Genomic DNA, 17169 nt, shown 5'->3' on the forward strand with positions numbered 1-17169 from the left:
AATGGCAGTATTGTGGCATATATGCAGTCTCTTATTCTATATGTCTATCAGCAAGTATAAATGATTGTTTTTGCAAGCCAATACAAACCGGGCGGTAACATCATTTTGCATATTTGGAGCATTGAGAACATGTATTAAAGAAAAGTTAAGCCAACAGTTTTAAAACATAGAGGAGACAAAGTGTTGCAGAATGACATCACATCACTGATGACGCGTCCCAGCGCATGCAGTAGTATGTATACTTGAACCGAAACCCCTGGCTCCCCCTGGCCAGTGACACTTGGGAATAGACTAGGTGACAACCAAGTATAGTTTGGTGACAAGCTGGAGAGACAGTTGACGGTCGGAGAGACGGCGTCCGGTACGGGATGGGTTTTAGCACCCCAGCCTGGCTCTCTCGTGAGGGAGAAATCCACAAATCCTACGGATCAGCCTCCTGAAAATCTGCGTAAACATCGGCGCGGCCTGGGGTCCTTCAGGCTAGAGCGAGGTGCTCGCCGCAGGTGCATGACGTGCAGCGCACAGGCCTCCTTGAGGCATCCTCCCTGCCCATGGTACGGCATGGTAGGATTGCCTTTTTCCACAGGAGGTTCTGGTGAGACGAAGGAGGTGCCCGGCCTGGAATCACCCCACAGGGCCTTAGACCTCCATGCACCGAAGGTCTCACAATACTGCGGTGTAGCACTAACTCTATTGCAGCGGATTGGGCGTGATCAACCCTTCCGCGGGCAACGTTGCAGACCGAGTAGGAAGGCTGATCCGTGAGCGGCTGCTTCTGGGACGCGGGTCGGGGTCGTAATCGGCCTCGGCTGGGTCTACTGGGCGAGGGTGTATGATGTTGACAGACCCGAAACACCCCACGACCCCAGTTAACATCACTGATGACGACAGAGAGAATGGCAAAACATCAAGTAGTACACTATACATTACAACACACATTTATATTGGATGGATTGGAACTTCAGAAGACTAGTTGTCTTGTATTCCAAGTAGGGATGTAACAATAACCGGTTTTAATGATAACCGTGATAAAATTCCTTACGATAACCGTACCATTTCAAATTTTCATTATCATTAAAACCGTGGTACCGTGATTACCATGGTACCATGATTACAGTGCTTTGAAAAACTCGGTAAACACTGTCCATCTTTAACCAAAGTTGGCAACACTCTCCCAGATGCAAACGTGCAGCCTTGGAGAAATTATTTCCTTGAGTGTATCAATTAGGGGTGCACCGATCGATCGGCACGCAATCTGTATCGGCCGATTTTGACCTCAAATATGTGATCTGCAGATATTTCTTTATTGTCGCCGATCGCATAGCCGATCATGCTGCACGTGAGAAACATGAGGCAGCCCATTTTCATGTCTTCAATGTCCATCGTTTAACTTTCATATTGTGCTCTAACGTTTATATCATTGTGTTGCAAAGCACACGCTTTGCTTTCGTCAGCCGTACTTTAAGGCGCACCTGAATATAAGCCGCAGCAGCTAAATTGAATGATTGTTATACAGTATATAAGCCGCACTGGACTATAAGCCGCAGGTGTTTTAATGTTTAAAACTGGTCAGGAGGAGGCGTAGCGCCTGCCTGTAACAGAGATCTCCATGTCTTATCAGCGGAGACCGTTTTGAGTCCGATGAACAAATCAATCAAAAACACTTCACTACGTCCAACATAGGCTACAAGATTCGTTTCATTCCATTGAATTTGGCAGCGCGGACGAAACATGGGTGGAACGAAACATGCAAATGACATGTTTTGCATCCTCATCGTCGTAACACAGCCAGTTCTCGATCTTTTGAAGCATGATGTTAGATTACAACGAGCTAGTTGTGTGGCTTAGCCTTCCAAAATGTTGCCGTTAAGTTTTTAGAATGTAATACATAGAATTGGGAACGTTACATTCAATTTCATTCAGACTGTGTTTCTGGCTCAATCGCCGACATTTTTCCCCCGGAGCGAGGGAGGGTGAGGGGAGGGAGGGTGTTTTACAGTAGTGGCTGATAGAGCGTAGTGGCACAGTGCTCCAATCAGGTCGCGAGGCACATTTTTTGCAACATCATCCAATCAGGGTCTCGCTCTCGTAATGTCTGTCTTGCTCTCGTTCTGTCTCTCGTACCAAAATCCATAGATTTAGGAGGTCCCCTAGTGGCTGTTAGCTGTAAAAATCCATAGATAAGCCGCACCGTTATATAAGCCGCATTTTATATGTAAAATGGAAACTGTTCTATAATAGACTGCTATAGCTGCTTACAAAATAAATAAATAAATATATATATATATATATATATGTATATATACCGTAAATTCCGGACTATAAGGCGCACCGGTGTATAAGCCGCACCTTCAGAGTTGACTATTTTTTTCTTATATAAGCCGCACCGGTCTATAAGCCGCGGGTGTTTTGATGTTTAATTACCATATGTAAGGCTTCGTGCACAGAGGGGATTGTCGGGAAAGAGATGGCTGTTTGGGGAAGCTCCCATTTATTAACATTTCAACAAAACAAAAGTCAGGTCACTAATCCCCAGACAAAATCACACATTGTGAGATGCTTAAAAATCACCATCGGCGGGAGCTTTACTCCAGATGCTGTGCAGCCAAGAACACAAGTGAAATTCGTTCTCTCGTGACCTGTGGTTCTCAACGTGATGGACGATTCACCTTTCTTGTTAACAGTCCTAGTGAGAGGCAGGTCGAACGTCAAAGGCACTTCATCCATATTTATGATCTGCTCCGGTCCGATGGAATATTCCTTGATCTTTCTTTGTGTGAATTCGCCGAAGTTTGTAATTTTCTCCTGGTAGTCGGGAGGGAGTTGCTGACACAGTCGTCCGCGCCCTGACGGACAGTCCCTTTCGTCTCGGGTTTGTGCATGATCCTTTGCTGCTGCTGCTGTTGTTGTTGTTCCTGTCTCGCTACTGTCTCAGACATGGCTTTCAGGCTCAATCGCCGCCATCGTCGTAACACAGCCAGTTCTCCATCTTTTGAAGCATGATGTTAGATTACAACGAGCTAGTTGTGTGGCTTAGCCTTCCAAAATGTTGCTGTTAGTTTTTTAGAATGTAATACATAGAATTGGGAATGTTACATTCAATTTCATTCAGACTGTCTTTCAGGCTCAATCGCTGCCTTTTTCCCCACGGAGCGAGGGAGGAGGGAGGGTGTTTTACCGTAGTGGCTGAGAGAGCGTAGTGGCACAGTGCTCCAATCAGGTCGCGAGGCACATTTTTTGCAACATCATCCAATCAGGGTCTCGCTCTCATAATGTCTGTCTTGCTCTCGTTCTGCCTCATACCAACATCCATAGATTTTGGAGGTTCCCGAGTGGCCGTTTGCTGGAAAAATCCATAGATAAGCTGCACCGTTATATAAGCCGCAGGGGCCAAAAAAGGCCAAAAACGGGAAAAAAGCCGCGGCTTATAGTCCGGAATTTACGGTATATATATGTATATATATATATATATATACATATATCGGTAATCGGTAATCGGTGATCGGTCGATGATCGGTTGGGCAGATATTTCTCATAGGTGATCGGCAATCGGTGATCGGTGGCAAAAAACGTGATCGGTGCACCCCTAGTATCAATCCTTTTTGGGTCTGAGTTTTCAATATAAAACATTGTAAAATGATTTCAGTGATTCTCTCAGTACTTTTTTAACATTTTCAGCAATTTTTTTATGAATACCGTCATAATGCGATAATCGTGATAATTTTGGTCACGATAATCGTGATGTGAAATTTTCATACCGTTACATCTCTAATTCCAAGTGTAGTGAGTACAACCTGATTGTGGGACTTTTATTTTGAAAGTGGGACTTTTATTTTTTATTTTATAGCTTAGACCAGCCTGCTATTATTTACATTGACTCACTGTCGAATGTAGGTTGATGCCCGTGTTTCAATACTGCTTCATTGTTTTTGTTTTCAGTTTTACTCCATTCATTGTGAGTGCAACAGTGCCGCAAAATAAAGCACTAGGAGCAGAGAAGGCTACACCCTGACTCCGCTATTCATTCTGATGGAGTTTGGCTGGCTGTTTAGTTGTGTTTCCACTGTACACACAATGAGAGCAGTACACTAGTGGTAGCAGTTGAAGAGGCCTAAATCAACCATTGACTAAAGAAAGCTCTTTAAAGTGTTTAAAGTGGTTTTGCATGATATTCAATTTTTTTTTACAATGATTTCTCAACATAAAGTGTGCGTTGGTTAGCAAACATCAGGTGCCGCTAAGTGACAAAAAGGCAAGCCTGATATGAAGACCCTGAGAAATACAGTTCCCCCAATAACAGAGCATGCCTTGAAATTAATGTAAAGGTACATGACATCAAACTTTGGTGTGTCAAATCAACACAATCTAAGGATAATTAATTTTCTTAAAATACCTTTTACTATCAAGTGAAATCAGTTTGGATTGTTTCAACAGACAAAAACCTTTACCAAACAAGAAACATCATGCTCCCTCAAAAAGGACCAAAAAAAGGGGGCGGGGGGTTACTGCCTTGAGGTACTCACAAATAAGACGGGGGAGCAGTGTATGCAGGGATATCGCACAGGATGATGGGAAACAGCACTGTGAGGTCAGAGGAACCTGTCACACAAAGGCGCACCTATGAGGTGGAGGGAATAAGGAAGACAGATAGGAGATTATTAAAAACGTGTGAACTCAATCAAAGACCTAAACCTTAATCCCAATATGAAAAGGACAGATTGGCTCTCCGCTGAAAATCAAATCATTTGCAATTTTTCCCCGATACAAAGTCTAACAGTAGATTTGGACGTATTTTGAAGTAGCAAAAAGATTGTTTACATTTGTAATGTTCATAAACATTAAAGTAGACATTTTTTATTTTTGCTCCAGACCCAGGCTGGGTTGAATACTTATCTACACTTCAAACAAAGTAAATCATATTTTAAAGATCAAAGGTCTTTAACACATTGACTGCCAGCCGTTTTTTTTTGCTGTAGGTAGCTTCTGCCAAGCCGTTTTTTGAGGATTCTGGCTCATTTTACAAGAGCCGAGGATTCGTTTCAGCTTGGACTTTGTGAACATACAATATCTCAAAAGTACTAATAGAATGTGTACTTTCTCTGTCTAAAAGAGTTAGTTTGTAGAGTTAGTAGTTATGTAAGCATTAGCAGTTGAATACAGCATGGTTTTAGCGTCAGAAAAAATATTCAGAGATAAACGGCTTTTTGTGAAATTGGATAGAACAGTCACTTTAACCATTCATTTTTGGCTCTCTCTCTCTCTCTCCCTCCCCCTCTCGCTCTCTCTCTCTCTCTCCCTCCCTCTCGCTCTCCCTCCCTCTCTCTCTCTCTCTCTCTCTCTCTCTCCCTCCCTCTCGCTCTCCCTCCCTCTCTCTCTCTCTCCCTCCCTCTCGGGAGGGAGACGCACTAGGTTTAATCCTAGTGAGAGGGGGAGAGGGGGAGAGGGAGAGAGAGAGAGAGAGGGAGGGAGGGAGAGAGAGAGAGAGAGAGAGAGAGAGAGAGAGAGAGAGGGAGAGAGCGAGAGGGAGAGTTGCTTGAACTCCTCCCTCCGTGGGCGTTCTTCTTGGCTGCAGCGCCGTGTAACAAGCACTTTCCTACCTGTGCAAATTCACTTTCTCATACTCTCGACCTCTCAAATAAATTTCTGAATAGAAATTAAATTACTCTAAATTAGAGCGAAAAAGAAACAAAAAAGAATGGGTTGAAAATACCATTCTAAAAGCCTTTTATGGCTGTTTCCAATTTGGTGCTATTTTGCAAGGCAAAATGGCCTGCTGCTTGTCACCAGCCTCACTGCCCCGCTGCCGCTGTGCCTGGCTGTGCCTGTCTGCGTGGCCGCTCCCCGAGGAAGCCCGGCTGGACTCGCCCGCCTCCCGGAGCCCTGGCCGAGAGCTCCGATGAAGCCCCTGCGACTCTGGTCATATTTACGCTGCGTGCCTCAAAGTGTGCTCCATCCGCAATCCACGATGCAAGTTTGCAATCCCGCACCGCCAGCAATCAACGCGAAAACGAAAGCGCCTCCGCCAATCCATTTTCATGAGAATGGAAATGGATCACACTGCTTTTTGCTTGCCTTCCTACTTCCTTGTCGCCACTTAGTGGGTCGGTGGAATGGGTTGTACACGTTGTACACGTCCAATACTTATATAAGATATGTAAAAGGGTTAGATGCACAACCCACCGTCAAAAAAAAAAAATCGATGCCAAGAACGTGTTTACACGTTGTTGGCAGTCAACAGCTGGATTCTGAAAACGTGTTTACACGTTGTTGGCAGTGAATGTGTTAATACAATGGAAAATATGACTGTGTTTGTTGCAATAAAGTTGATAAAAAATACAATCCCTATCTTGGTGGCACAGGGTTGTCAAAAGGGTTGTCAAAAGTATCGATAAAAGTCAATACTAAAAATGTTAAACGGAGACGATACTCATTTGCAACTGAAAAATCAAACATACCACTGATTTCTCCCTCCCTGTCATTGGTGGGTATCTTTTGCTTCAACAAGTTCAAAGTATTCTGATCGGCTGATGACTAGTGCAGGTGTAATCTGCTGTGATATGATAGGCTGATGAGTAGAGCATGTGTAATCTGCTGTGTTATGATAGGCTGATGACTAGTGCAGGTGTAATCTGCTGTGATATGATAGGCTGATGAGTAGAGCAGGTGTAATCTGCTGTGTTATGATAGGCTGATGAGTAGAGCAGGTGTAATCTGCTGTGTAAGGTCAAAGTTTTTTATGAGTTTTATCAGGCCTAGATTATGGAGAAGCATGCATCTGTCCGTCAATCTGTCTTTGTTTATTTTTTATGTCTCTTGATGTGTTGTTGTCATCCCACCGCACGGCGCACGGTATCGAAAATGGTATCGAGTATCGATATTTTCCTGGGTATCGGTATCGAAGTAGAAATTCTAGTATCGTGACATCCCTAAGCAGCACTATTGGGGCATCATTCTGTCATTGGCACCTACCTCGATAGTGTAAATGACTTCGAGGATGCTGCAGTTAGCGATGGTGAGCGGGACGGCGTTGGGGATAACGATGGTCATCTCGGTGAAGACGTCGGAGGTGTGAGGGCTGACAGGCCGGCCAGTGTTGGAGGCCAATTTTTTGTTGTAGATCCTGCTGCTGACCCTGTTGTGGGTGTAGAACGCCTGCTTCTGAAGGAGGCGGGCCTTCGGAGTGGCTGTTCGTGATGAAGCGTTGCTGAACTCGCACGTTATTTTGGCTGTTTCACCTGTGGGGGTGGGGGATAGTGTGAGTGACTCGTGCCTGTTTAACTGTTTTCCCTGCTGCTAAACTCCATGCTTACACTACCAGTCAAAAGTTTAGACATGTGTTTTTCTTTCTCTCTGTTTTTTTCACATTCTATAATAATAGTTCAGTCAGGGCCACTTTAGTCAAAACACAACACCACTTTAGATCAATTTAAAGCTTTTATTTGCATAAGTTAAATTTGGCGGTATGACTCTGTTCTGGAGGCTCCCTGCCCTTCCACGCAGCAAGCATGGAAAGCCTAATGCAGGGAGAGCAGCAGCAGCAGATTCTGGGAGCTCCTTGCCCTTCCACAGATCTGTGGAATAGCCTTAAGGCAAGGAGCAGCAAAAGACCCTCCAGGTACAGAACAGAGCAAGCAACAATGACAACATAATTTACATTGTTTAAGTCAGATATAGCATAAAGGGAGGAGCTGGGGAGGAGGTGGGTTGCAAACAGGCTTGCAGAGGAAGCAGCAATGACAGGCAGAGTAAAGCAGATTTAAATAGGGCGCCCCTGTATGAGTTGAGCCAATGGCATCAGTTGAGCCGATGTGGGCTGGGTTTGAGATCAGCTCCTAATCAGCTGTGGGCTGGGTTTAAGCTGGGCTTGACATTCGTGGCCTGCCTGAACTACCGCCTTGCTCAATTAAAGACATCAAAACTATAATAACACAATGGAATTGTGCAGTGACCACCCCCCCTTCCCCCCCAAAAAATCTACCTTATATTTTAGATTATTTAAGGTAGCTGCCCTTTTGCTTGATGGAAAGGCAAAAGCTTTGGAAAGAAATTCATAGATAGCCATCAAGTTCACAATTTATATTTGTCTTAAAAAAACAGATTTCAAGCATTTAAGCAGAAGCTTTTAGATAAAAATGTTTTTCATCATTTTTAAAGGGATATGCCAACATTTTGAGAGATTTGCCATATTGCCGATATTAACACATTGAGTGCCAGCGACGCCATATGGCGTCATTAGAAATTTACCGTAGGCTGCCAGCGACGCCAAATGGCGTCAATAACTCGAAATTGTTTTTTTGACGGGGGGGTGTCGATCTATGCTTCTTACATCGCCTCTTACAATATGAGAGCTATTGAATGTGTCTAACCTATTTTACAGAACCCTTAGGTGGCGACAGCGCACTCCAGATGAGAGAAAGTGGAGTAAAACACACAGAAGAAGTCGTTGGGGAAAAGGAAATCGCATCGCATCCGTCCGTATGCAGCTGCTTCATTGAAGCATAACGTTAGCTGTGCCCCTGCAGCAGCCAATCTGCGGTCACAATTGAGCACCTCCGTGTCCGCTGCACAGCCCATTCGCATGATCAGCCGTGGATTTGTTATTATTCTCAACTGGAAGCATGGGAGCTGGTGACAAATACACGCGGTTGTAAAAAAGCTGGATGTAGCGGACTTGTCAGTGCAGAGCAAACGCAGGCAGCAGAAAGCCCCAGAGACACTCCCAGAAGGAGGAGTGTGCAGTTGAGGGGGTGGGGGGGGGAAGGGGGGGGTGGGGGGCACGCAGAGCAGCATACAACACCCAGACAGCAGGACAGGATTAGGAAACGCAAGCTAGAATATCTGATGCCCACCAGCAGTAAATCAAGAACAGCAAGAAGCTGCAACCAGCAGCGCACGCAGGGGCCAGCGCTGCTGGTTGCAGCTAAAAAATAGTATTTGGCCAAACAAAATTCCTTTGTTTTCACTCTTTTATTGAAGGAAATTATTTTTGAGGTGTCATTACATCAGAAAATATTAGCAATGAGTCAATGATGTGCTTGAAATGCTTCCTTTCACAAAAGGCTGAATATCTCAGGTTATAGAAAAAAAGTGGCTGTTTTTGGTCAAATCAAGCTATCTTCTCCGGCTCATAACTAAAGAACGGAAAATGGGATCAATAAACTTTTTTTTGCAGGTGATAGAAGAGAGTCTCATCGTTATTTGTGCGTGTTCAGTGTTTACATAGTAATTATTAAAGAAATTATATGACTGTTTTAAAATGCATTGCGGCCTATGTGGCACAGTACAGCACCTTTTGCCCAAGGGCCGTGGCACTCAAAATGTTAAAACTAGAATGTACATGCCTTTATTTTCACTCTGCGTGCAGTACAAACAGCGGTAGAGCCCTTAGTGTAGTCATAGACTGAATTTCAATCATGGAAGACCAAATAAGGCATTACTAGAGCACCCCATGCTGTCATAACCCTCAGCCCAAATGACGTCACTAAATGACATCACCATCTCCGACGTCACCTTCTCCATGACGTCACCTTTGCAGTGTGACGTCAGTTGCCCAAATGACGTCAGTTATGACATCATAAATGCCCTTCTCCTGGTACTATATAAAGCCCCCATCACCACAGCTTAAATCACACTTGTGCAGTCATCACTCACCTCGTGTCAGCATCACGCATTCATCCAGCATCTCCAGAGCAAGAAGCTTCATCCCACCACCTCCCCAGATCACCACCAATGTTATAACTCCTGTTGGAAACAGATCCCCTTAAGGGGGATGTCCTATCTCATACAGCACTGACGCCCCTCTCTCATAAGCAAGAGGAGCGTCACATCATGGAGTCATACGCCATACTCAAACTGCCTATTCTGATTCAATAAAGTTTGTTAAAATTATATTACGAGTCTCTCATGATTGAACTGCTCCTTAGCTTAGCGCTACAATGGCAGTCTATGGAACAGCTGCCTATCCCCATTCAGTCACCCGAAAATACACATTCCAACAGTTACTTGTTTGGCATGAGGCACATGTGCTGTGTGCAGCGCATGCACTAACAAGGAAGTAACTTCAGTTACTCTTTGTTAGTTCTCAGTGTGTGGATTTACTACGAAAATGACCGTTTCACATAACTTTGGATTCTTATTTGATCGCGTGCCGAGTACACGAGTCACAACATGTACATGTGATCATTGTTTCTGGCGCTGTTGGAATGTGTATTTTGGGTGACTGAATGGGGATAGGCAGCTCTTCCATAGACTGCCATTGTAGCGCTAAGCTAAGTAGCAGCGAGGGCTCTACCACTGTTTGTACTGCACGCAAAGTGAAAATAATGCTAATGCAATATGGCAAATGGCCTAAACTCTCAAAATGTTGGCGTATCCCTTTAAGGATGATGAAAAACATTCAATCAGTTGTGTCTAAACTTTTGACTGGTAGTGTATACCACTAGACTAGACAAATGACAAGTACCGTAAGTGCAGATACACTCACAAGCACAGTAAGCAAATGATTCACATTTCCATACCGGGGGTGAAGACTTTTTTGCCCAGGCTGACGTTCATTGAGACTGGACCTGAGGCGCACCACAGACAGCATAGTGTCATGCTGTTGGAGCCTGCTAGGGGGGCCTGCACAGAAACAGGCACACAAAGAGAAAGTGACACATATCTGCAGCAGAGAACGTGGAAAAGAGGTAGAATTCAGTTTAATTTAATCCATTTTGTCTTATCTTATCCTGTTAGGGTTGCTGTGAGACATGTGGATTAACGGCCGGGACACACATGTCGCATGTGCGTGGCGTGTGCGTGTGCGTGGCGTGCTTGCTGCGGCTGGCACGCCCGCGGCATCCACACAGGCAGCGTGGCTGGTGCGTGCAGGTGCTGCGCTGCTGCCTGTCTGCCAACTATCTTCCTATAGAGTTGACCTTTTATTAAATTTGCTATAAACAATACAATGATGATTTTAACTGAAGATCGCTTGGGCTCACTTCAGAATCGAGGCAGTATGATTTGTGTGTGTGTGTGTGTGTGTGTGTGTGTGTGTGTGTGTGTGTGTGTGTGTGTGTGTGTGTGTGTGTGTGTGTGTGTGTGTGTGTGGTGGGGAGGGGAGGAACGAAACCACGTTGTCGCCTATGTGGTTTTCAGAGGGCAGGAGAACTGCAGCTGTGAGCTCAGCTCATCCTCTCGTCTCAAATCAAAACGAGCCTTGATTGGCTGTGGCTGCCCCTGTAAAATATCAGTTTAATGTATTTTTGTGTCTATTTGTGTAGAGCGCTAGAGACACGCGCGCGGTAAAAGGAAAAAATAGGCTTCGCTTCTATTCTCTAGATGACGCGCGTCTCACGCTCACAAGACACGCGCTTGAGACGCGCGTCTGATGCCAGTGGTGTGGCTGCTGTAACCTGTTAACATGGGAACCGAAATGAAAACGCCACGCAGATGCCACGCAGACGCACAGCACACGCAAGATGTGTGTTCCGGCCGTTAGGTGCGGATACTTGATGGCCAAGACACACTTGGTAAACCGGAATCTCGATAACTAGGAACGCTGTGGAACTTGATAGCTGAGTCTGCAAGGTTCGAAGGTGGGAACTGTTGCAGAAGGTTGTCGTGAGATTAGTCTATGAACGACTGCAGAGGACTTGCAGAACCGAACCTTTATAGGTCCCGGACATGACATCACCTTGTGTTATGACATCATCAGTGAGCGATCTATGACATCACAGTAGGAATGATGACATCATCCTAACAGTACCCTGTTATATCCCCATCCCTTTACCTGCACTTAGGTGACGTCATCATGGACTTTTGAGGATAATAATCCAAACTGATGAGGTATATGAGTCACACAAAAAACAGTGGGAGGAGACTGTCACTTACCAGCAGCTCTGGCTGGTTGACACCTATGCGGTTTGTAAAGTTCAATTCGGTCACAAAGTCCTTGGACAGATGCCACGGCCTGTCGATAGCCACAGTCAAGGAGTAGACGATTTGACCGGAAGTCCCTCTGAAGGAAGATGGGAAGTCTCTGCACCGGGGCACAGGAAATAAGTGAAGGCAGAAGATATTAGTGCTGATGCAATCTGGCACCAAGGCACAACAGTGTAACAAGTTTATACAACAAATTACTGAACATGAAGATTCAAGGGCATTTTATATATCATGTAAGAAAATGAATAATCTCCACCGTGAATAGCAACAAAAGAGACAAAATAACACCCAACATGAAAACACTTGATACACACCCCTGGGGGATTTGACATGCAAATGGGTACGCATGCGTCCCAGGCTGAAGTTGTGTGCCTCCACTGGTAGCTGGAAGAGAGTGAGTGACAGACAGAGTAACTGAACAGAACAATGAATGGAGACGATTTGATTGATTGCAATGTGTTATTATCATGCACCCGGATAGTGTGGGCGCAGGCAGGCATACCTCTAGTTTCTGGCACGATGTCGCTTTTGATTTTGAAGAACTCTATTTTTGCAGAGTAGCTTATTGGGTCCTTTCCTGATCTTCTGGACCAGTGGACATTCACCTTGCCTTTCAGCGTCAGCGTTACTGAATTGATATTCGTTGGCTTCGTCAGGTCGAAGAAGATCTGGCCTGTCATCGCGTCCCCGCTCGAGAAAGTGCTCCTCTCGTTCAAGGCGTTGAAATTGATACGGAAGTTCTTGAACGTTTGCTCGAACATCGTTGCACCTCGAATGCTGCACAGCTGACCGTGGAAACTAACTTACACTACAAACTACTTCTTCTCCTCCTCTCGGTTTACTGCTGGATAAATCCTTGACACAGTCAGACCACAAAAATGCGTTTTAACAGACTGCGCAAACGCAGAACATAGGGCGTGTTTTGCTAAGAAGAAGATGATTAGATTAATGATTTATTTATCTCAATGGAATCTGCTTGTTGGAGGAGGTCACTGATGCAGAGACTCCATAAAAGGTCATGTTGGGACATGAACTTGCCCAACATGCCAACAGTACCGCAGGCAGGACTACACTTTGCTGCCAGAGGCAAACAGTTAGCCTACATATTGTAGCCTTACTGTAATAGTGATAATAATGTGCACTTGTAGAGCTAGATGTCATGTTGTGAAAGCTGTCTTGGCTCGATTTGGCGCATGACACAAAACAAATCCCCCCCACATAAAATGAGTTCATTAGGCTACATGCTATGAATGTGAGTTAGATAGACACTTCTTACTGATAGTAAAGGTGTGAGGTAGCCTACTAAGTTAAGATAGACACTTCTTACTGATAGTAAAGGTGTCGTGTGAGTTACTAAAATAGACACTTCTTACTGATAGTAAAGGTGTGAGTTACTAGACACTTCTTACTGATAGTAAAGGTGTGAGTTACTAAGATAGACACTTTTTACTGATAGTAAAGGTGTGAGAAGATAGACACTTCTTACTGATAGTAAAGGTGTGAGTTACTAAGATAGACACCTCTTACTGATAGTAAAGGTGTGAGTTACTAAGATAGACACGTCTTACTGATAGTAAAGGTGTGAGTTACTAAGATAGACAAGACACTTCTTGCTGATAGTAAAGGTGTGAGTTACTAAGATAGACACCTCTTACTGATAGTAAAGGTGTGAGTTACTAAGATAGACACGTCTTACTGATAGTAAAGGTGTGAGTTACTAAGATAGACAAGACACTTCTTACTGATAGTAAAGGTGTGAGTTACTAAGATAGACAAGACACTTCTTGCTGATAGTAAAGGTGTGAGCTATACTAAGATAGACACTTCTTTCTGATAGTAAAGGTGCGAGTTACAAAGATAGACACGTTTACTGTGTGCTATTAGATGTTTGCTATTACTAAGTGTCTATCTTAGTAGCTCACACCTTTACTATCAGCAAGAATTGTCTATAAGTGTTGACTACCAGTCCCTCAATGTGACTATGCCGACGTGACAAGTAGGCTACCTCTTTTTGTCATCTTTCCATGCCGCCGGGCAGGTCATTTGTATTGCATGTGTAACAAATGTAACCTGCGTTGTGTAGTTCCCTGCAGCTAGGAATTGGACTCAAAACCTCGGGCATGGGAGGCGGACGTTCTAGCAAGGAGGCTAAAAGCTGGGCTCTAGTGTCTGTCGTTAGAGCATCTCTTGATATGAGGTCTCATGGAGTGAGGTTTACTGACAGTTCATCATGCTGACTAGTGGCTACCACACAAAGTTAAAACAATGACAAACAACAGATTCACAGACTGGAGTTTCAAACATTCCTCAAAGGCAGAGCTGCTCTGGAGGCTGACATCTTGTAATGGAAAATAAGTACTCTGGTCAAAATATAGCAAACTAGCTCATATACAGGTTAGTATGGCTAGTTTGAACCTGGAAGGTCGTGTAGGCTAACTAGCTATTTTATTAGTACTTATTTATCTATGGTTAATATGGCTTTTCAGTTAGACCTCTTCATAACTGCCTCCATTTTCTTTTCTTTTCATGCCTTGCCTTTTCCACACGTCTGTGTGGCTGGATGGCATTTTGATGAGCACAGCTTGGTGAATTGGTAAGTCTGAAATAGAGAGTAGAAGTCTGAAATAGAGAGTAGAAGCAGAAACTTACTAACTATATTACAACTGGGATGTCAGCCAAAATGGGAGTCGTCTGTTCTGAAGGCTTTTTAATGAGGAGAGGGCTGGACACAATTTCCTTCTTGCTTCCTCTATGAATAATGGCTGATATAAGCTAAAACCACACTTCCTGAAGCTTTGGCCTGAGGCAGTGCCATAGACTCTCTCTGAATTCCCAGACTTTTAATTATCTCAACACTAAGATGGTTTCTGGAAACACGGATGGATTTGGAATTTTACAAATTAATTCAGTAGTTTTTAAATGGGATGTTGTTGTTGTCAGTTGATTTTTTTTTTTTTTTTTTTTGCATTTTTGTGCTTTATTGGACAGGCACAGAGAGAGAGAGAGAGAGAGATAGAGAGGCAAGGGAGAGAGAGCAAGGGGAATATATGCAGCAAATGACCACGGGCCGGATTCAAACCCGGGTCGCTGCAGGCAGGACTGAGCCTTATGGTATGAGTCTGTATGCAGTGAGCCACTGGGGCGCCCCTGGGATGTTTTTACCCTATTAAAAGTCTTAAACATGTTGTTAATCTGTATCAAATCATTTCAAATAGCACTGTTAAACAATATTTCACTTTGACACAGCATTTCCATCTATCATCACCCATATTTTATTTTATGCTTATTTTTATTGGTTATTCACTGTGCCCCACTTTCCCATATCAATCTCCCCCCTGCGTGGCAGCCAGGCACACCCACGCGTTACCCTCAGACTCTGACAAGTGCTTGTGGCACTCATACTGTTATACACTTACACACATCCAGACATACACACAACAGTACACATTTTATAACAGTCATCATGAGGACCGCAATGGAAATAAGCTGTTAGCTTTATTGCGTTTTTATCCTTTTGATAATGGTGGGCCTGTGTATGTATATATGTATATTGTATATACTGTGTATTCATTATCAATAAAGAACTCAATCAAAAAAAAAAAAAACATGCTTCAAATTTATGAATAATACGCATTATAAGTCATCAGTTACTTAGAAAAGATCCAGGTAGATCCAAGTATATAATGTAAGTTTGCATGTTTATACTTGTGAAAATGTAGGAGAAGAAGAAAGTGTGGATGCTGGTGGAGACAGAGGTTCCCCAGGGCATCTGATGTTGGAGACAAGCGCTGAAAGGGTTCACTCTAAAATAAACGATATTACTGCTGTGAAAGCAACCAAATTCTGTATGTCTAATGTTGCTTAATGTAACTTTGTGGGAATGTCTCATCTAAACTCTGTTAGCACACACTGCTGTGTCCACTCAGCATGTCTGTGGCCCAGCAGCTATGCAGTAATAATGTAATCATAGTGATTGATCAGCAACTCTAATGGACAAGTTGTCAGTGCAACTCCACTGGACGTGTGTGTGTGGGTGTGTGTGTGTGTGTGTGTGTGTGTGTGTGTGTGTGTGTGCGTGTGTGTGGATCAAGACAGCGCTGCTGCTTGCTCCGACCTCAGATAAGTGAGTGGGTGATCTGTGTGCTCTGTCTATCCACTCCAGCTCCATGCAAAATCCATTCTTCGTACCACCTCTGTAGGCAAATGGAGGCCACTAGAACGAGCTTGTGAGAAATATAATGATGTTTGTATTGTAAGTTATCTGATCACTATAGTGGCTGGACACCTGCAGCTCCAAGGTAGCTGACAGTGACCGGAATGAGTTGGCGGTGTCTGAGCCACCCTTTTATATGCAGGGCCAGCGAGCGGCCTCACCCTATTGGCTGACGTGCATGCAAATTCAGTGTGTGAACCCTCTAAACTGATGTAGGTGAATGGAGACCATAGGCTCCACTAGTGATCATAAACTAGGGTTACAATACGTAACCAGTGTTATAAAGGTCAGCCATGACAATTTTACTATATTATCTAAATATCTATCACTAAATGTTGTGATATTTTGAGTGTTTGGGTGGCTCAGTGGTTAGTTAGCACTGTGGCCTCACAGCAAGAAGGTTGTGGGTTCGAACCCCAGTCCGTTCCAGGTCCTTTCTGTGTGGAGTTTGCATCAAAGACATGTATGTTAGGTTTAACAGGGGAAGTGGGGCTAGCAAGCCCACCCCATAAAAACCTATTTGCTATTCACCTTATGTAGCCCCGCCCACTTGACCCAGTTGTGTTTTGACTTCCTGTTTGTTTTACCTGGTCACTAGTACTGTACTGTCACAGGAAGTGTAAACACAATAGGAAGTAACTGGCTGACCCCTGTGTTGGAACATAAGGTGAGCCGAAGACTGCCTGGAGCCCGTTGGTGCATGGTGGTTGCGGCCCTAATATATGCTCCAGGAGCCTACAGGGAATAATAATACACATTTTGTTACAGTCAGTACATTTGTTATATGTCACCAGGTTGTAAACTGGAGTTTAGAATATGAAAATTGTGTTTCGAGGTAGTGCTTTGAGAGTGGGCGTTTTCATCATAACCTGACATAATTTAGCCACTAGATGGCACTAAATACTTTATTTGTGACGTTCAGTGTGCTTGATGGAGGCTGTGACTGTATCACTCAAAACACATGGACAGCATGAGTTCTTATTCTTAACCCAAACCATCTCCCCCCCTCCCCCAGCGGATGCAAATGAGTTATT

General features: G+C 44.1%; 1 protein-coding gene across 1 annotated transcript; it reads right to left on the bottom strand.

Moving 5' to 3' along the window:
* Positions 1–4519: 4519 nt before the first annotated feature.
* On the bottom strand, positions 4520–12683 carry LOC310784352 (arrestin domain-containing protein 3-like; the record flags this gene model as incomplete). Its single annotated transcript, XM_083645367.1, has 6 exons — positions 4520–4618; positions 6970–7235; positions 10518–10620; positions 11872–12019; positions 12237–12306; positions 12425–12683. 6 exons carry the CDS (start codon positions 12681–12683, stop codon positions 4520–4522), a joined length of 945 nt encoding a protein of 314 aa, XP_083501493.1.
* Positions 12684–17169: the final 4486 nt, after the last annotated feature.

Source organism: Poromitra crassiceps, assembly GCF_964638095.1.
Source record: "Poromitra crassiceps genome assembly, chromosome: 10".
Taxonomy (NCBI): domain Eukaryota; kingdom Metazoa; phylum Chordata; class Actinopteri; order Beryciformes; family Melamphaidae; genus Poromitra; species Poromitra crassiceps.